This window comes from Anarrhichthys ocellatus, unplaced genomic scaffold (genome assembly GCF_004355925.1).
Source record: "Anarrhichthys ocellatus isolate YVR2014 unplaced genomic scaffold, GSC_Weel_1.0 scaffold14, whole genome shotgun sequence".
Taxonomy (NCBI): domain Eukaryota; kingdom Metazoa; phylum Chordata; class Actinopteri; order Perciformes; family Anarhichadidae; genus Anarrhichthys; species Anarrhichthys ocellatus.
Window position 1 is genome coordinate 552,631 of NW_022280044.1, and position 21,668 is coordinate 574,298.

General features: G+C 41.1%; 2 protein-coding genes and 1 non-coding gene across 3 annotated transcripts; 2 read left to right on the forward strand and 1 right to left on the reverse strand.

Annotated features, from left to right (window-relative positions):
* Window positions 1-6: 6 nt before the first annotated feature.
* Window positions 7-4,983, forward strand: LOC116387068 (golgin subfamily A member 6-like protein 10). Its single transcript, XM_031853825.1, has 10 exons — window positions 7-783; window positions 1,349-1,393; window positions 1,481-1,540; window positions 2,748-2,822; window positions 3,032-3,079; window positions 3,210-3,264; window positions 4,066-4,155; window positions 4,241-4,304; window positions 4,382-4,448; window positions 4,539-4,983. Exons 1-10 carry the CDS (start codon window positions 768-770, stop codon window positions 4,637-4,639), a joined length of 621 nt encoding a protein of 206 aa, XP_031709685.1. The 5' UTR covers window positions 7-767; the 3' UTR covers window positions 4,640-4,983.
* Window positions 2,422-2,554, forward strand: LOC116387380 (U8 small nucleolar RNA). Its single transcript, XR_004213010.1, has one exon. It is a non-coding gene; the product is annotated as a U8 small nucleolar RNA (small nucleolar RNA).
* Window positions 4,984-7,111: 2,128 nt separating the features above from the next.
* Window positions 7,112-18,099, reverse strand: fam83hb (family with sequence similarity 83 member Hb). Its single transcript, XM_031853824.1, has 7 exons — window positions 17,841-18,099; window positions 12,466-12,658; window positions 12,022-12,354; window positions 10,716-10,880; window positions 10,444-10,568; window positions 9,780-10,325; window positions 7,112-9,641 (listed from the first exon to the last, which is right to left on the reverse strand). Exons 2-7 carry the CDS (start codon window positions 12,586-12,588, stop codon window positions 7,127-7,129), a joined length of 3,807 nt encoding a protein of 1,268 aa, XP_031709684.1. The 5' UTR covers window positions 12,589-12,658; window positions 17,841-18,099; the 3' UTR covers window positions 7,112-7,126.
* Window positions 18,100-21,668: the final 3,569 nt, after the last annotated feature.

A 21,668-nucleotide genomic window follows, 5' to 3' on the forward strand; every position in this document is an offset into this window, starting at 1 on the left:
GTGTGTGTGTGTGTGTGTGTGTGTGTGTGTGTGTGTGTGTGTGTGTGCGCGCGCGCGCGTGCGCACCTGAGGATTGTTCTGGTAAAATGATCAGTCCATTTAGCTGATCATAGAAGAAGCTGCAGTACAAATCCTAAAGACATACTTTAAGTTAACATTTTGCCATTGTATATGTCACAGAGCTGAGACTATTTTTTCAGTAAGAATGCTCCACTAAGTCCGTGTGTTGTTTGAGTTTTTGTTACGTGTTCAAAGATAAATAGCCATTTTGTCATTATGTTATCTGCCTCAAACGTCTTGGTCAGTTTAAGGCTTTTGAACGGTTGATACCTTGTTACATATTTGGAGCAAATTTTGATTTAAAAGATTAATGTGATCGAAATATAAAAAATCAAATGAAGTAGGCTTGATATTTCCATTGTGCTGAAATATAATTACAGGAGTTCTATATTAAGTGTCCAACTGTAAATGTGGACATTCAAAATATAAATTGCATTATATCTAATAAAATGTACCATGTGGTAGCCATTGGGACCTGATTCATTTTTCATTGTTCATGAAACATTTGTAGACAGGCAGTAATTGTTTTTCTTCTGTTTACTTTTCTTTACATGTTAGTCTGCTACTGTGGAGCGCGCACACCTTTGGCGCCGAACGTCGTATTCCATCCTCACGCGCACGTACCGTTAAGTAGGACTCTGGAGAATTTATTTTTATTTTTCCGCCATCTTCATAGTTAAGGACAAGACTCTGCTGGCTGAGTAAATATGAGCGAACCTGCAGGTTAGACGGCTTGAATTTAAATGAACCGAGTTACTTTAGTGGTTAATGTATAACTACAATACATCATCAACATAACGTTATTCATGGAGATAAGTGGTAGAATCGGTCATCCAGTTGTTGCTGGCTATGTAACATAAACGATTCAGCTAAAGCTAACTTTTTAAATAATGTATGAATAGTATTAATCCAGAATAGTAAGACAGGGGCTTATTGTTTAGTATCTTCCTTTATAGCTGGTTAATCGTTCTAATATTACAGTTAATTAAGTGTCATGTCATTTTTAAAAGTCATTAATGTTAGCCAGAGGAGAAAGATTACCACTATTTTAGGTCAATGTTAGCTAATAACTGCTGACAGCTAACGTTATATCAGTCTGAGCCAAAACCTGAAAATAGCTGCAAAGAAAAAGCTTTAACTTTAACCCACTCAACAGTTAACTTTATACCGTGTAACGTTAGCTAATTAGTGACACCTGAAGATACACATTAGACTTAAGCTAGCTAACATTTGCTCATGGGCATGGTGGGACACTTATCTCACATTAACATGTATTTTTATTTAACAGGAATCAACCTTGAGGATTTAATTAATGTGACACCACTGAAAGAAGGTAAAGTTTTACAAAGTAATAATGAAACTAATCTTGAAAATCCCCAAAACAAGGCTGATAAAGTATTTTTGTATGCCCTGCTGTCAGGTGGAGACGTGGAGCCCAAAGTTGAACAGCTGATGGGCAAATTAAGAAGACTGCAACATGGTTAGTGTTTGGCAGACTTGAGGTTGTCACGTTTTGTTAATTATGTGCACATTTTATGACTTACTTCAGAGAAAGGTTAGCTGTTAGTTGACTGTTTTAGGTCTGTTCAAACCCAATAGTGACATCTTTCGGAAAAGATGAGTTAAGAAACATTTATAAAACGTTTTCAACCTACTGTAACGTATTTTGGTCAAGACAAAGGTACAGTTAAGTCACTGTCACGTCCTTCCGTCTTCGTGTTGAATTGCGCTCATGTCGGCGCTTTGGTACGGTTTTATGAAAATCCACGTTTAGGTAATTTGGCTGTCGTATTAATTGATTATTCACCTAATCAGCTTGAGTCCTGTAGTTCGTATTACGTATTCGCTGCTCTCAACAAGCCAGTACGAATTTCAACGTGGAACTCTGCGAAAACCGGATGTGGCGTGATCATCTTGACATTTTTGTTCGTCTTTGTGGAGCTATACTTCCGCTTTCGGTGGTAAATCGCGCTGTGTGTTTCTTGAATTACACTACCAAAACCCGTTAAATGAGCACTAGACCGCATGTAGCGTGTCTTATAGAGGTAAACTGATCATAAAATGCGAATACTTTTCAACACAGAGGTCTGAGATTGATGGAAAGTTTCGTGAATGTCAACCAATGAGATGGCTGGATGTGCTGGCTGTATGCTAATTAGCACACGACCTATTTTAGGTTTAACTGAAATAATAGCAAATATAACAATCATCGCAATAAGTTACACATACCGTTCAGATTTTAAGCTAAAGACGGTAAACTACATGCAACAAGTAAAAGTCGAACAACCATTAGAACTTCAAACCGTGAGTAAGACAGCTGTACATACTGACCATAAACGTTCTTACGTCTGTTCAACGTCATCTTCAGTGAGGTACATCCTTACCTGTTACTCCAAATATGGAGTATCAGATCATGATGAGTGGAGGATCATGAGATATGATTAATATCTCCTTCTGATAGGGAACTGCAACACCCTATTAGATCCATTCTGATCTACTATGTGAACAATTAAAACAGAATTGTTAGTAATTATATAGATACAAAGAGAATCATGAGGTGTGTTTCTGAAGTATTTGAATGGTTGAATCATATTTGAATATACAATGTTATGTGTAATATGTTAGTAAGTGACCCAATAGCTTCATAATAACTACAACACACTCAATCACACTGTGTTTTGTTTTAGGTAAAAGAGACCTGGAGGAAGAAATTAAGGAGATCATATCAGTCAGTGACTTTTTGCAGGAAGAGCTGACAACTTGTAAGACACAAAATGATCCCTGATAATTGTTTTTGATCCACATATATCACTCTTGTTGTACCTGTTGCTGAGATGTTTCCAAAGACCTACTAAAAGTAGACAGTAACTGTGTTTGATACGTACCCTCTAGGCAACCATTTATGTGTTATGTATCGATACAAATGTTCACTATTGTATGTTATAACTAGGCACTGTTGTTGTTTTGACAGTACGAACTGAAGCTTACAAACTGGAAGGAATCCATAAAGAAAAAGAAGGTACTCAAAAACAAATGTGTAGTTGATTATTGGTGCCGTGCAGAGGTTTCTGGAAACAAATAGCTCATTTGCTGTAAATCCACAAATAACTTATAATAATAAGTTGACGAGCTGTGATGTTTGTCTCCAGAGTTGTGCAGGAAGCTGCAGTTCCAGTGTGAGGAGTCTGAGCAGGATGCTGTCAGGTGAGCTCCATACCAGCCAGATAGACAATATTATTGAATGTCTCCAGCTGTGAGGAGTCAACATTTGTAACACTAGATGGCAGCAACAATCAGATTCCTGAATATTGTTTCCTTTGAGAAATTGTCTGGTGTCAAACCTGTGTTTTAGATTTACCATATTGGCATATTAGATTATTTTCTTCAGTCCTTCTATTTGTACTGTCAAATAATTTTGAAACTGCAATGTTGAAATTGTAATCAGCATTATTGGCCGAGTATGTTTAACACAAACAAGGTATTTGACTCCAGTGTGGAATATATTGACTAGAATCACTTCCTGCTAGATGGATTTGAGATATTAAAATTAATAAATGTACATATGTTTCATTCTACACATCAAAAGCCCAAAAGAAGACGCTGTAGCATCTAGGCTGAAGTTTAATACCAGTGTGACTCTTTGCTTTTCATCTCAACTGTTCACTTTGTAAATGTTATGCTTTTATATGTTAAGCACATTTCCATGTATGATGACTGATGAGGTGACTAATTGTACTATATACCGCGTACTTAGCATGTCATGGCTGTGACACAGGATCATGTGATATCTAGTGTTACACAAATGTTGTAAAATTAAGAATATGCTGTAATCACAGACCAAAGCTGATAGCTGTGAAGTGATGATTAACACTTTGTGAACCTTGTACCGGGTCTACTATGCACTCTGTACGATTAGGTGAAATTAAGGCTCTGGTGGAAACGTTTACATTTTATATATATATGTTCATATTTTGTACTTAGTGATGAATCATGTGTTTTTTGCAGTCATTTGAAGCAGAACAAGAAAAGCGAGGAACTGCTGGAACAGTACAGATGTGAAATCCAGGAATTCAAGCTTAAACAGCGGAAGCAGCGGTACGTATTAAAAGTGCAATTGTGTATCACGAAAAAACTTTTTAAAAGTCATATATTTCTGATAAAGTCAGCCTTGTTTTTGCAGGATGAAGTTTGAGAACCAACTTCATCAACTGATCGAGCAGCATAAGAGTCTGCACTCTGTCTTTGTAAGTTTATTTTATATAAAATAACTTGCACATCTATATTTATCTCTTAAACTGATAACCTTCAAATTGTTACTTAGACTCCAGAAAGGCTCTCAGATGAAATAGAAAGTGCTGAGAATACAAAACGTCAGCTGTTATCAGCTGGTAAGTTCCCTCTCAAGCAGTAAAACATTTAGTGTTTCTTGTCTTTTCCCAACCCCTCTTTGATTTGGTCTTCTTCTGTAATTCTTACAGAACAAATGAAGTTGGCTCAGCTGCACCGTCTCAATGAAGAGCTCGACGAGATGGAGAAACAGAGGCAGCCGGAGAAAACAGCTGCAGAGACTCAGGAGTGAAACTGAGTATTTTTGAAGTATTTTATAGAATCAGCGGGTCCCTCATTTAGATGTGCTATGATCACTTCCTGTCCGGTGAAAACCTTAAACCTCACAAATGTTCTTCTAGTATCCTGTGTGGATATGTTCCTATGTTCATCTTACTTAAATATTGTGTATTCATATAATAACTTATTCACATATTTATAAATATAAAGGTTTTAACATTGTTGTGATGTACATGGGTTTACTTTATGAATCTTAAAGAGCCTATAAACGAATAGTTCAACCATTCACTACAATATACTGTATATATGTGCACACAGCCAGATTCAAATTCAGTTTTAAAAAGATTTAATAAAAGACATTTTTGCAGTATTTCAAATACAATTTAATACTATCCGACGTTCAAACAACATCAACACATTGACCCTGTGCAACTGATTTCACCGTACTTAATGCCAATTAGTTGTTACAGCCAAGAACACATGCTTGCATATTAATTCAAATAAACACACGGCACTTTGATAGTACAGTGAGGATGATCATCAGCTAATTTGTTACTTAAATTATCAACAAGCCCCTTTTTTTAGATAAATATGTACATTATTATCCCGTATAGAAAACATTGTAACCCCTGAAGTGTCTGTATGACAATCGATCCTCCAGTCTGGTGCCCCGTCGAGCTCTCAAGCAGCCTGGGAACCGTACCTTAGAACTAAAGCTCTGCTTTACTCGTATTTACAGACCAACAAAGGAGTCAGCAGCTCTGCGTGGGCCGTAGGCCTCACAAGTTAAGTGACTTATGCAAGGAGGCATGGCCCTGCTCCAGTACGCTCAAATGTAGCCTCCCTTGTTCTCGTCCTTTCCTTTATCGGTGATGACTCATTTAAAAGTGAAAAGACAAAGAACCCGGGGTACATTTTTTTTTAGTCAAATCTTTTTTTTTTTTTTTACAGTGTTCAGGACAACTGCAAGTGCTTTTACATTTTTATTTACATTACATAAGAAGAGCTAGCACACTTACATTTTCAACCCCACTCCTCCAACCATGGACGCCTGTAGGCCGCTCTCCGGATGCTTATTGGACATCTTCAACCCTGAGCAGTAGGTTCACGACTCCATGCCTTGATAGAACGCTATATGAAACTCTTTTGTTTCACTGTGTTTTTCATTCTCTATAATCGCACATATTTCTCCACCTTCATCTCATGTTATTCCTCTTCATTTTCTCATCTTTGCTTTCTGCTCTGGGTTGATAATTGCCCTTGTTAGACCATTGGCACACGGTGAATCCACAAGGACAACTTTCTCCCATTCGGTTTCAAACAAGTACCAGCAACACAAATACTTGCAGAAACACACATCAATAGCATGGTACACATGCTGCGTTACACCTCGTGTTTTTTAACTGGCATGGATCTATTTTCTATCCCTCAGGTACAATATGTAATATCTTTTTTTTATCCTCTCCAACTCCCTCAGCCACGTTCGTACAAGTTGAATTGCCCTACCTCTTTCTGTTTGGTGGAACACTAGCCCATGCAGTCGAGTCACTGCTCTTTCGCTCAGTCACCATATAAGGTCAAGGTAGTACCAGGTCTTGGCACTCAGGCACATTCCAGACCCAATGACTTTAGTTTGTTTTCAGCATTTTCCTATATTGTCTTTCAAGTTGTATTACTTCTTGTGAAAATCCAGGAAAGGCTGCAGTGTCGAGCCGCAGAGGAACTTTGATAGCGCCGTTTGTTGGCACATATGGGCAATGGGTCATTTTGATCATCTTGCATAAATAGTTTCCATATAAAAGGTGGCTCCTCCTTCTTTCGTTATCCCAAGTTATTCCCCATCTGTCAACAGAACAACAGGGATGACATTGAATGCAAGTGTATGAACTCATTTTACTCCTCTCTACTGTCAATATTAAGTCACTTATATTTAACCAGTATACCAGTAAATATACAACCAAATTCAGTGGTATTTAAAATAGAATAATAATCAATAACAATCATATAGTTGTACTAGACTTCTAGTGAAACAGCAATGAAGGTTAGCTCGTCCACCAACATTTATTTGTCAACATTAAGTTGTAGTTGTTTGGGAAGAAAAACTAGTTTCGATGATACAAACAAAATAATTACTTCTGAAATGATGTAGACCATCTATAAAAATATCACTAAAACATATATAATGCTTATCTACATTTCAATGACTTATTTTCAAACCTGAATTAAAAATCTAAAATTGCGTAAAGCCTTAAACATGAGTTTAAACATATCTGATCGTTTCTATGGCTGAGAGTTGCAAAGAAATCGTTCTTTCATGTTTTACTTTATAAATTCACACAAGTGTACTGTATCCTGCTGCATCTCATTAACTCAAATAATGCAGGATCTATATTTTAAACAGCTGTGTTTTCGTCATGAAGTTTAATCTAAACCCCTGACTCCACTCATACATGTCCTAACTGCTTTAGTTGTTTACACCTAACGCTACTTTTGCTTCTGTCTATATCTCTTTCCCCTCCACGCTGCAAACATCACCCTTGCAGTGATATATTACCTCAAAGCGGCTGTAGACCTTCTTCTCCTTCCTCAGACTCTCTATCCTCTTCAGTAATCCCTCCCGCTCCTGGACGGTGGGCTGTGGATGCAGAAACCGACTCTTTTTGATGGGGTTTTGTCTGTCCAGCCCCTTCTCCCCGCCGGCACCGTCTCGGTCCCCTCCGGTTTCTTCTCGCTCCAGTCGGTTCTTCTGGCTGTTGGCGGAGATCTGCTCTAGAATGACTTTGGTGTCATCTCGTAGGTTACTGCTGAAGATAACCGAGCTGCCCGCGGCCTGGTATCGAGACGGGCCCAACGTGCTGGTCGGTGTCTTGTGATTGGCGGTAGTGTGGTCCGTCGCGGTAGATCCTTTATCTTTAGCCGATGAACTCGGCTTTTTGCTTGAATCGTCCGTGATCTCTCTGACCATGCTCATGACCCGATCATCTCCGGAAGATTTCTTATCTTTATCCTTGGGCCCCAGGAATCCCTTTAGCCTCTGAGTCTGCTTCTTTAAGAAGTCAAGTGTCTTACCCTCACCCTTGCTCTCCCCAAGTGTGTTGATGGATGTATTAGATCCCAAATATTTTTGCAGTCCTTCCCTGGATTCATCACGCGGCAGAGTTGAAGAACTATGAGAGCGACTCTTTTTCAGTTCACTCTTTTCTGCATCAGTAGCGTCTGCGGTCAGCATATCTTCGCCAGAGGAGATGCGGCGAGGATTCAGTCCTTTGAGCTTGAACGGATCCCTCCTGAAGATTTTCGGTGAAGCGAGAGGCTTTAGAGACTTGAATATATCCTTCTTTTGACCCTCAGACGCACTTTCCTCTTTATGAGGTTGAGTTGTCTCTGAAGGTCGGTGGTGGCTCGTAAAAGGCCTGGCGGAGATTATGGATGGTTTCAAGGAACTAAAGGAAGATCTGCGAGTGAGCTCTGCCAGTTTTGCAGAGATGTCGGTCTTCTTTGGTTCAGGTTCTGCTGAACTAACAGAGACAGTTGGGAGCTTTGGAGTCATTGCAGGTTTTATGGGAGGTTTAACAGAAAGGTCTGGCTTTTTTTCAGCAGGCTCTGGGGCTTTTAGCAGTGACTCGGTCTCCATCTTTGAGGCTTTTCTCTTCTCAGCCAGCTCTTTGAAATACTGCAGTCTATTGGCTGGGTCATTCATGTTCATAGAAGATGATGTGTCGTCAGATTTCTGAACACTTGGTGTCTTCTTTACCTCTTCGTTGGTTTTCTGCCGTTCCTCTTTGGCTTTAATCTCGTCTTTCAATCGAATCTCCTTTTCTTCTTGCTGTCGCTCTCTCTCCTTCTCTTTCTCTTTCGCCCTCTCCCTTTCTTCATCCTTCTCTTTCTCTTTCGCCCTCTCCCTTTCTTCATCCTTCTCTTTCTCTTTCGCCCTCTCCCTTTCTTCATCCTTCTCTTTCTCTTTCGCCCTCTCCCTTTCTTCATCCCTTTCTTTCTCCTTCTCTTTTTCTTCAGCATTCTTTCTCCACTCAAAAGGCTCACGAGTCAATGACCTTCTCTTCTCTAGTATCTGGGCCACAATCGAGGAGGTGCGCACCGTGTCTAACTCCTCGTCTTTCTCTGTTGCTGGTTTCAGGCCAAGGCTACCGCTGTGTGTCTCTGCTTTGGAAGATGAGAATATAAGCGAGGAACGCAGGCGAGAGCTGCGTTGAAGAAGTGGGTTAATACGTGTACGGAATGATTCATGTTTGGACAGGAAGAGATCTGGAGTCTCTTTCACCTCCATATCTACACCCACCTCCCTTGCTGCCCCCCTCTCTGTGCCTCTCTCCCTTTCCATCTCAGCCTCCCTGGCTTTTTTCTCCAGTGCATATGGCTTATAGTCAGAGTCTTTACTGTTGCCCTCAGGTAAGCTGGGCTTTCCATACCGCAGTCTTATGGCAACTGCTCTGGGTTTGGGGGGAACATTTGGTGGCTCCTTTGTGCCAAAGCGGGGAGCTGAATGTTCAGTGGCTGTTGGCTGCTGAGATGGTGGAAGATCTTCAAACGCATCAGGCCCCAAAGGTTGAATCAGGCCTTCTTCTCCACTGTCCTCATAAGTGCTGAGATAGGATTGGATTCTCCAACTCCTCATGCCTTGCTTAGCACCTTCATCTTCATCATTCTCTTGATCAGATGGTTTGACAAACTGTTTCTTCTCTGGTGGGTGGAGCTGCGTGGGAGACTTCTGGCAGGCATACGCCTGACCTATGGTTGGCCTTTTAGTGGTGGAATCCCCTCCATACCTCCCAGCTAATGGATGTGCCTGGTGTTTCTCTGGTCCTCTCAAGTCCTCAGATGAAAAGAAGCCTCGGCCATAGTTTCCTGGTGGAGGCTCGGGATCTGAGCGATAGCTTGAATCTGAATACTGGTCAATGGAGAGTTGTGAAGGACGACCTCGAAGTCCGTCGTAGTGTCCTTGGCCAGATCCCGGCCCAGGCCCTTCATTGTAGTGATGGCTACTTTGGGTCAGCTCCCTGCCAAGAAAGAGTTATGGTTCTTAGTTGTTTTATTATACATGTATTGTTATGTGTAAAGACATGTACTCAATTAAGATTGTGATACATGTGATAATTCAGATTCCAAACAGTTGTAGATATCAAAGGGTTAGCTACCTTTGAAAATCTGTCTCATCCAGATTATTCATGACTCTATTCCTCATGTATTGCCTCGAAGATGAGTAGGTTTCCTGGGTTCCCTCTGCATAGCTGTGCCTCTTGAAGGAGGAGTTACTCAGCTCCATTTGTCTGGAAACTATGGACCTCCCCTGCTCCAGGTACGACTGCTGCTGACGAAACTGTTGCTGGGAATATTTTCCAATTGTAATTCCTGCCCCAGGTTCAACGGTGTGACGAAACGGATCGGTCCTTCGGAAAGGAAGTGTGAGGTTACGATCAGAGTCTCCATAGGGGAAGCCACCGGGAAGCTCGGGCTGCCTGCGGAAACACAAAGACTGGGTCCTATTCAGACCGAACTGGCTGCTTAAGTAACTGCTGGTGCTGCCTGTGTCAGAAAGAGCAAGCGCTCCATTGGATGGGTCAATGACTAGAGGCTCTGACTGAGCAAAGAGAATGCGAAACTCTTCATCAAAGGTGGCAACTAGCTCCCCGAGGAAGAGGTGGGCGATGCAGCGGTGGATCTTCTCAAAGGACCACATGAAACTGTAAGAAAAAAAGAAAGAACAGTGGAGGTAATTAAAGTACTTACATTTGCTGAGTGAATGGCAAGGGAGTCTTGAGAATTCAATGAAAACGTAATAGATACAATTGAATGGTTCACCTGTAGTTGCCACTCAGTACCGCTTTGCAGTCAGCAATCAGGAAACGATCCTTCACCTGCCCTTTAAAGGATTTTCCCGTACGTGAATAATAGGTTACTCCTGCCACAGTCCTCACGCGCACCATCTGTAAAACCAAATTTCAATCATGTTATGGACACATGCAAGCCTTAGTGGAAATGACGTGTTATAAATTAGTAAAAAACACAATAAAAGCCAAAGGATAGCCAACTGGTAGCAGTCTTTTGAGGAAATGTCATGAAGGCAAACTCACAGGATGCATGTCCAGGTTGACTTTGCAGTTGACGACCATATCAACAAAGTGATGGGCTTCCTGCTCGTCCAGTAGAATGTAAACCGGAATGTGGCGTCCTGCTGCGTCCAGAAGATCCGCAAAGATGTCAACATCTGTGAACGTGTCCATCACCACACCGATAACCTGAAGCAGAAGAGCAAACACAAGAACGCTAGTTTGCTCAGTATAATATTGTCTTTATTAGTTCCGTTTTATAACAATTTTAACTAAATAGGTGATTTAAAATTGCAACATGAAAACGATTACATATTTTCAAAACAGGTATGTATACAATATGTACATGTTTATGGTACTTTTGATGGGATTGCGTAAATGTTTCTGCTGACAATGTGATAATTAGTAGGATGTTAAGACTAATTTATGTACTGTTATTTACACCGTTCCATAGATACTGTAAAAAAAATAATCAAGAATTAATTCAAATATTGTGCAAACCTCAATGAAGACATCGCTTCCTCATTCCTCGCTCAACCGCATTGGGTCAAATAAATACACCAAACCTCTTTCCGTGCCCCATGATGAATACATGTACAATAACAACTGGCTCTCAAACAAATAACCAACACTACATGGGAATTTAACTGCACTCAGTGTATCAGCAATACAATACACGTACACAATAAACACGGTATGGAAAGATTAATGACTCTGTCTTCTATGTTCATGTTGAAACACGTTTATGCCTGAACACAGGAGAGTCACACATGCAAGTTGTGTCACAGTTAAAGAGATGTTTTCACTTAACAAAAAGACAAATAAATAACAACACAGCCACACTAACGTGGTTTGATTCATGTTCACTTCGTGTAAATTGTATTTTAAATCGAGCCAAAGGCCAGCAAGGTAGAGATTCATCTGAAAGGGAGTGTGTCGAAGTTGACAGCAGCAGATAAAAAGTAAGATTAAACTGAGAATGAGACGGCATTACCCACGCATGCATTGATCGCTGCCGGCGCAACTTTTTTTTTTTTTTTTTGAAAGATAAAGTTTGATTTGTGCCGTACATACTGATAAGACAGAGAAAGAGGATACTCATGGTGTGTTAACGTATGACATCATAGATGTTTTCCACCCATCCACTTTTAGATTAGCCATGAAAAAGTATGGTATGTGCTTCGAAAACAAAAGCATTCTTAGCAGTTTTGTTGTTGTACGCTGAATACGTGTGTTTACGCGTAATGCTCTGATCTCAGCTTCAGATGCTGCTTTTCATAGTAAACAGGATATGCAAGTTTAACTCCCGTCTACCCTCCCTTTTACTTACTTGGCGTGCATTCTTGATGAGTCTCCTGGCCTGCTCCTTGATGCTCGGCATGTCTGGGTCAGAGGGGTTGACTAGAGTGGTGACCTCCGTGGGCCCCATGAAGCTTTGCTGCGGCAGCGGCCAGCCCAGGTCCAGCCCCGGGGCATCCAGGTCAGAATGCATCGGCCAATAGGTATCGGAAGAGCCATCGGCCTCTTGACCTCCCTTGTGGTATGTCAGCTCTGGGACATTAGAGGTCTGGTTGGGCGTCTGGATTGTGGACTTGATAAATTCAATTTCCGCCTGTGACAGGAAGCCGACCACATCTGCAGACTGGAGGAACTCGCAGTAACCCTAGTGTGACAGGAGACACACCCAGATTCATTAAACCAATACGTCTTTTAAAATAAATATTTATGTGATACACATGTAAAAACAGTTACAAGTGCAAAACTGCAGTTTTACCTGAATGTCATTTTCTATCAGAGCATCAATAGCTAGCCGGTACTCCTCACGGTAATGAGGGGGAAGGTAGTTTGGGTCGTGGGGGTTATCACCAACAGACGAACTCTGAGATCGGTGTGCCATGGTTGGAGAGAGGGGTGGGGTCAAAGGTCAGGGCTCGGATGAGGAGAGGTAAGGGAGGAGGAATTTGTACCTGTGCAGAAAAGGCAGAAAAAGAAAAGGTCAGTGATGGACAGATCATGTTGGTAAATAAAAAAAGCTGACACAATGCTATAACATTACAGGTTTTTAAGAATCTCAGAGCAAACTGGTACACAAAAATATATTCAGGGATTCAGTCACATTGCTTCTGTAGACTAGACAACACAGCACCGCTACATCAGTGATATACAATTCTCATAATTCAACCAAATACTCAGGGTGGTGAGAGGAAGAACACTTTGTGTCAAGATACACAGGAAGACAGATTAACTATAACCTGTTACACAAAGAGTCTATTGCTGAGTCAAGAGCTTGTGCAGTAAGTTTAACAAGTACACTTTTTTTCGCATTAACACACCTTTACCGGCACACAATACGTCATAGTTATATTCCCGACAGACGTCAACAGTGACAGATCTCCACAAACTTTTTTTCTCAGCCAAAGGGCACGTTTCTAAGTTTACAAGGCAAATGAATGCAGTTGACTGGTGCAGATTTATTTATAAATCAATTATAATTGCATTGCGATTGATGGTTTTTTATTTATTATTGCCATTATTATTATACAATTACAAAATAGGCGTGGTACTAAACTAGAAATAACTTGACAACTCATGTCATGTAATATTTAACTGGATGACCTTGCACAATAATAATAATAATAATAATATGAATAAAGAGCAATACCAAGACATTGTTTGTAACTTCCTCAGACTAAATATCTGACCCCAATGCATCATCATCAACTCTGCTTAATTACCCATTTAATGTAACGTCAGTCGTATTCAGCAAAGAAGTATCCTGCTCGTGATAGCACAGATGATAAACTAAAACTCAATCTGGCTTGTGAGAAAACTCTACATAAAGAAAAACAACAGGATATGGAAAATACAAAAAGAGTAAGAGAAAGAAGACAGTCAAGAGAAAGGGAGGAGTAAGAAAGGCATTTAGAGGTGTATAGACAGGTTCTCTCATATCTCGGCTCAGTAAATCCTGCTGGTGCGTCACGCTTCAAGTTGCTACTCGGACCTCATCCTGTAAATTTGGTTCAGTCACAACACACACATTTACATATAAGAGCAGAACAATGCTATTAATTATGCCCTGACTTGAACTGACTTAATTTGAGGTAGTGTAAATAACAATTTGGTAATGTGCGATTGAGAAAGAGAGGATAGAGAAGTTTAGGATTCACTTCGCAGATCCACAGACCCTAAGAGCCAAGTTTAATATCCTTCACATGATTTGTACGCGGATGAATCGATTGATTAGACACCAATTCTCTCACTCAAAGCCCAAAAGAGACAATAAACCACCATCGAAAAGCAAGATAGATGGAAGGCAAAGACAACTGAACCTGACAAAAAGAAACTTTACGACAAAATACACAAGGAGGGAGATAATAATAACAATTAGGACTGCAGATAGCGGTGGTTTTCATTATCAGATTATTTTTTTAAGATCAATGAATTAATCATTTGGCCATGAAATTGCTTGTTTTGTCCGACCAACACTTTAACATCTAAAGATGTTCAGTTTAGTATCAAATAAGAAAAACAAAGTCATCAGATCCTCACAACTAACAATCTGAAACAAGGCAACGTGTGTTTGCATGAAGAATTATTAGTTGATTATCAAAAAGGTTGCCGATTATTTTTCAATTAATGAAATACAAGTTTCAGCTCTAATAACATCCACTTCGTTTAGATTACGTTTGGCCGTCATTATTTGGCATCTGTTAATCATTTTGTGGTTTACTGTATCTGCTTTCAAAAGACAAAGTAAATGATCACTGACTGAGGTCTCAGGCTGGATTCCAACCCTCAACACAGTCATCAGGCACCATCAGCTGAGCCAAGCAGGACATCTCACTGATATGTAATGTGGTCCTGACAGCTGCATACTGCATGGGTCATCTGATGGTGGCCCCGCTGGTATTCAAAGTAAGCTGGTTAAACACTTAGACAGTAAATCTAATGACTATGCATGTGTCCCTCCTGCACATTCCGGCATATGGTCAATACAGGAAGTGTTTTTGACTGTGTGCATATATCACCATGGAACTGTGGTCTATTGACAGCTTGATCAATAAGGGTGTGTGAGACCCGGGGTCTAAGTCGGAGGGTGAGTAGATGTTTTGTAAGGTTGTACCTGCTTTAGAAGTGTGTTACGTGTTTTCTGTTAACTTCCACACACACTTGAGAGATCAGCTGGGATAGCAGAAGGCCCCAAGTCCTAATCAGTGGGAGAAGCTGGTTCACTCAGAAGCCTGGTGAGTCACCGGGGAGCCCGGCCTTTTCTAGCCTGGGGGATAACTTGGAACATGCTGCTCTCTGGTGATTCATCTGCTGGCAAAATGGCTGACATCCTGTTTCCTTACTCGGTTTGAGCCATAGAAATTGGGCCTTTGCGGTTTGCTGTTCCCATTTAAAAGTTCCATAGCGGGCAGCGAGGTATGTTAGATGCACATACTGCTTTCATGGAAGAATTTTACTCCTGCCAAGTTTCTAATATGGACGAATCACAGCTACTTTTACGTGTTTCGTTTTGTTCGTTATTTCAAAGAAGTGTAGCAACCCGGGGCTTGATTTCTAATCAGGGGAATTATGCTGAGGCAGCAGTAGAGAACATACCTGAGGACGTGTGATAACAGCCAAAAACTTAGAGGTGTGTACCTGGCTGTGCTTGTCATAATGTTTAAACCTCAGAAGAGCTGCCTGCCATGCGTGGCAACAAAAAACACTGCAAGTGCTTTTCAAATGATGAAATAGTTAAAACTACTGTATTGCCTTTCAGTTGCAAGATTCATTTTTGAATTGTTTACTCAAAAATGGCAAAAGATAATGAAGATTGCCACTAAAACCAAAAGATATCGACACATAAAACACAATTGAGGAGTTGAAAGCAGGTGATTGATTATTAAAATTGTTGATGATTACAACACTCTCAACTGACAACAATTAGCTGGAAATCAACCCTGAGGTGAATATGAGCTAAGTAGGTGACTACGGAGCACAGTAGCACTAAAGAGAGCCTGTGACCTCTGGGTCACTGCAGAATGAAGCAACAGAAGAATATCACAATGTAAGAAGCATGGCAGACTTTCTCCACCTTGCCTGGTAGGATATTCAAACAAATTTCGGCTGCTTTGTTTGTTGTTGTAGCAACTGCAGTAAGCATCAGACAGTGACACGATGATCGGGATTGTTCACTTTCTTTTCTCTCTCTCGCTCTGTTCTTTAGTTAAAGCTTTCTGTTCCCCACACAAGGACGAGGCTGCTCTAAATGCACCGCTGACAAAGACGGTTTGAAACACTAAACCACCTCAGGGGCGGCAGGCGGCAACCGACTGCAGCTCTTCAGGGCTGATAAACCCAATATTCAGATGTGCCGATTGTTTGCTCACCAAGCGTGTAAATGGATCATTCTTAGCATTCCTACCATGAGAAGAGGTAGAGAAACATTTAGTGAAGAGCTGAGAGAGGGAAACATTTGATCTGTCTCAACATGTGAATAAGAGAAACAAGCCTGAGGAGACACAAACTGTCAATCACAAACTCCCCAAAATATGTTCTATTTGCTCTCTTGTCTTACACACACACACACACACACACATGCATCTGACCACTCCTCACTAAACAAACACCAGGATTGATCTGGCATACCTCCTCGGTTGATTCAATTTGTGCGATAATTCTGTGTGAATGCTGTAAGAAACGAATACCGCAAAACAGGTTTGGAGGGATGAGCCACTAATCTCCTGATGCTCAAGTCAGGACCTTTCAGTGACACTTTCGTCAGGTTAACACACACAAACACAGATGAATGCAAACACAGAGCAGCACTCGTCTCTCTGTACATCATCACACCTGTTGAACGGACTGTGGAAAGTCACATGTCACATGTAAGGAAGAAATGGCGGCACATGTCCTCCCTTCTCCTAACTGTGTGTTACATAGCAGCACTGCTAGAAAAACAGGTCCACTGCCGTCCTCGTCATCTGTTCCACCTGCATTAATGTCTGCGGAGAAATACTTCTACTTTGCATTTTCTCGCCCTTGGAAGCACACTATTGCTCATACATGTTTCACAACCACAGACAATGACCCCTTGTAACAAATACAATGCAAACACAGCTGTGAATTGGATGCAGCCTTGGCCATGCTGCTAGTGTGACAAGATGAACTCTATAATAAGAAGCACACATGCAGGGACTTGCCACAAAAAAAAAGATCTGGCACTACAAAACCTTTTCCTCCAAATTATAAACACATGTTGGATTATTTCTATCCAGTGAGTCACTGAGTGAATCGAGGAGAAGCTTGTAAAGGTGAAGTTTGAATCATTACATTGCTTGTTTGGTATAGCTACCAACAATTTTAATAAATATAATATAAGAGCCTATAGATCAAAGCCTATAGAAGACGACACAGGCTGCAGGACAAGGACCTTGTATTATCTCATCAATATCTCCAAATTAGAGGGATGTCACATTAGCTTCACGACAACCTGTAATCCATACATAGCGTTATGCAACCAATGCATGAGACACGGTCCTAAAAGTGTCGCTGCCTTTTCAAGCATTATTTATCTTCTCTTCCCCAAACAATACAGTGCAGACAATGCTCGACACGATCTGACAAAAAAAGTAGCAGTTATTCTCGTTCTTGAATGTCTTCAAAGGGCAGGAATAAGAGCAGCCAAGTCAGTGACAGCCAATGCGGAGCCTTCTGTGTGCTTAGACTATAATAACAGTACTGTTCAGGTTTTGCAATACACAGCAGCAGCTATACCACGATGATTAATCCTCTATAAACGTCAGGCTGCTGGTGAGGAAAGTAACCAGCATTTCACTTTTTTATTCCACACACGTGGAGCAATGAATACAAAAGAACAAAATAGACTAGGACACAGGAGATATCACAGCAGGAGGATAATAAAGTTGGATCTGTCCTTACATAAAGCAAGAAACAGCTAGAATAGAATAAAACAGGATAGAGTAGAGCATGATATAATTAGGATAGGACAGAATAGAGTATAGAATAATAATAGGATACATTTTTAAATATATTAAAACAGGACACAATAGAATATAATAGACCCTCTGTACAAATAGTTCTTTTGTCCCATTTTGCACTTGCAAACTTCGCCTTTATATCCACTCCTGTCAGTACCTCCAAACTTTGCTGCAGTACTTGTCTCCTCACTTTGTACCGACGTGAAACCGCCGATGTGCGTCTCCCTCTCGTCGGTATTCCTCGGATCGGGCTGCAAATCCACCCAAATCCCACCGGTGTGCACCCTCCACTGACAACAGGCCACAGGGACTCCAGGCCCGGGCTACTTGCTTCACTCGGCGGGGTGTGAACCTCCGAAGCTACCGCCACACAGGGCACCGATCAGCGCGCTGAATCAGGAAGGAGACGCGACTCCTCCAGGGCAGGGCTTTCCCACCGGTGTGACTCCTCCCAAAACCCGTTGATCACTGGAAGCAGACAGACCATTAGAAGTTCACTCCCACTGGCGTATTTCAAAAGTGTTGGCCTTTATGTCATGACTGCCAATTTGGGATTTATCCAGCATTCATGAAACAGAAGTTTATCCAAACCTTTTCCCAAAACTCCTTTAACATAGATGTTGTTTTTCTGTAGGACTTTGTTTCAATTTTGTTCAAATAAATCACCCTTTGCACTTACTTTGTACACTGTTTCTGTCTTCTTTACAAAGTTCTGCACTTGTTTTATTTTTGGCACCTTACCTTGTCTTTTGGCACGTTATGTTGGATCAACATGTTTATTTTATATTTTACTCTATTTTACATCTTTCTGTAAATTGTAATATGTTTCTACTTTGCACTGTGTTGATTGTTGTTGATTGTTAAATGTTATGCACCTCCCGTCATGTCAAATTCCTTGTGTGTTCAACATACCGTGGCAATAAACGGTTCTGATTCTGATTCTGATGAATTGTTTGTGCTGCGTAAATATTAAATGTAGCACAGTTGGCCCTGGAGAAACGACCTTGTATTTGTATGTGGATTGGTTGACAATAAAGTTCTCTTGAGTCCCTGGACGACTGTGAGTGTCTTCAAAGCTGCACTATAATTTATGACAGAAGAAATAACAGTATTCCTTCCATTTCTCAAGTCAACACTCTCAGCGGTTTTGCTGCTAAAGCCTCACTGGGTCTGGTATGACCGGTAGCCTTTGGTGGCTAATGTTAGCTAACGTTAGATGTATGCTGCTTTTTAGCAAAAGTTACATAGGCTCACTTTGGTTTCCTTGGAGACCATGCTCTCCACTGAAACACTGTGTGGATGAGTCGCCTACTGATTCTCTCCGTGGTAAAACACCGAATCAGTAGACTTCTGCACTTCTCCTTTCTATGGATCCTCTACTGCAGACAACACTCCTCAGTGTCTCCTTCTGTAAGCTGGGAAGCATGTTTTTCTCAAGGCCATAAAGCCACAGTGCAGGCGATACTCAGATTCAGTGGCACTATTTGAATATTTATCATTTGTAGGAGAAACTGGGTTTAGCAGGTTGTTTTAACACCTTTGGCCAAAAGGTCAATGACCATTTAACATGTTCCTTAATGTTCCTTAATTCCTACATTCGTTGATTGTGTAATAACGACTAGTGACGGCGTCAGTCTCAAGCCTTCATCTGTTTTCACTCTCTCTTTCTTTACTTTTAACTTCTTCTCTTTGAGATTCTCTCTGCGTGTCACTTTCGGTGAAATACACCAGTAACCATGACATTAAAACAAGGCATAGTACCGGTTAAAGTATACACCGCTGTGTGTGTACGTGTGTCTGTGTGCACTTTATAGTGGCCGTCCTTTTTCTTGAAACGTGTGAGACAGAACGCACCTTGTTTTATGGCCCTCTGATAGCAACACACACACACACACACACACACACACACACACATAGTTATGAATATTGCTGTGTGTTCAGTCTTGCTGAAAGGTGTGGCTACTGTTTATAAGCACCAATGTCCTCATGAGCTGTTATTCACGCAAACTGTAGGAACCATATTCCTGGGTTCTTACGTTACCTGTTTGCTCTTTTCCAAATTATGCAAATGTACAATTCTCAGCTCGACAAAGATATGCAATGCAGAGTTGAGTGTTTGCATACGGCTGAGTGAGTATCATTAGTAGACTGTGACTGTGTGCAAGGAAAAAGAATACTGTGCGGTTGTGGAATTATATCCGATGAAAGAAGTATGAGTGCCAGGAGAGAGTCTGCTCACATGAACAAGCTCTGATAACAATCATGAGCAGGTATACAGACGCTGAAACGCAGGGTGCGGCCGCTCCATGGAATGTGCTCAAGGCATCTAACCACACCCAAGGTCTTTCTCTCTCTCTCTAACCACACCCAAGGTCTCTCTCTCTCTCTCTCTCTCTCTCTCTCTCTCTCTCTCTCTCTCTTCCTCCCTTGGCCTCTCTCACCCCATCCTCCTCCCTCTCTGAGTCACCTGGCAGCCATTGAACAGGTGTATACAGGTCCAGGCAGAATCCGGGCCGCAGCTAAATCCTGGCCTGCATCTCAACCTGCCTGGCAGAGGAGTCTGCATTATCTGGGACGATTTGATTTCAAACAAGACTTATTGTGTTGGCTGTTGTTCAATATTGACAATGTTGTTATATATGTAGAGCACAATCACAGTGAGTACATTATTAATGGTTTGGACCACCACAAGCCAAAGCAGCTTCAGTGTCTCCTCCTAATAAACTGGAAACGTAGTGTATTATAATAGATGTTAGATGTGGTTTCATCTTCCTTTTTCAGAGGATGACGTTGTTGTTGTTAAAGGGAGATGAGAAATGGGAGACAAAAGCACAATAGTTCTGTGGAAAGCGGAGTAGCTCAGTGGATCAGGAGTCACTCAACACCAACAGTTTGCAGGTTTGGTCTTACTATTATCTCAGATCTTTTTCAGACCTGGCTTTATGCAATTGTGTCAGATTCGTTTTTTTAAAGCTATTTGTAGATTTGTGTATCTTATTTGAATTTGGTGCATGTCTACAGTCTAATGTAAATCTGTTGTCCCAGAGCAGACTGTATCACCATTTACTTGGATCAACAGGACTTTACTTCACTGTAGAACATTAATACAAAGAGGTCAGTCTGTGAGTCCGCTCTTGTCTTGTCTCTCTGGAGCCTGCATCTCTGAGGCCCTGAGCTTTCCCAGCATGCTTTTCTCACGCTGTAATGTCACACCTGAGTATAAGGTGACTCTCTGGAGGCTGGGGCTCTGAGGTCATCTTTACACCACTGTGCCGAGAGAAAGGGGCACACATTCACTTCAGCACTCTACAGTATATGGGTTGCTATGTATGTATGTATGTATGTATGTGTGTGATGGGGGTGGCAGTGTTGTGTGTAGTTGGACTGTCATGCCAATGAGACGACACTACATTTCCATTACCACCCTCCATATAATGATATTTCACATGTAGTTTCTTCAGTCTGCATCATTTGAAGATCCTGCAAATTAATACTTCTCAAGAGAGTAAAACAGGATCCTGATGTGTATGTGTGTGTGTGTGTATGCATGTGTGTGTGTGTGCGTGCGTGTTTCTGTGTGTGTGTAACTAAGAAACCTGATTATCTAATTCCCATTTTGTTGTTTCGACAGATAACACCCAAATAATCACTGAAAAGTATATCTAAATTAAATTTGTATTTTGAACCTGTCAAACCTGTGTGTGTGTGTGTGTGTGTGTGTTCGTGTGTTCGTGTGTTCCTGCTTTGACCAGAACTTGAGACCTTGTCAAGAGACTCTGACAAGCGTTATAATACATTTTTAGTACTGGGTGGGGCATCATCATGAACCTGAAACAACTCAGGTAGAAGGAACGTCCCATAGTGTGCACAAGGTTTTCATTTTATTAAGTGTGTGTATGTGTTTGTGTGTGGACTGACAGCGTCACCACATACCTGTGACAGGTGTTGTCAATCTGATGCTAGTATTTCCACTGTACTGAAATGA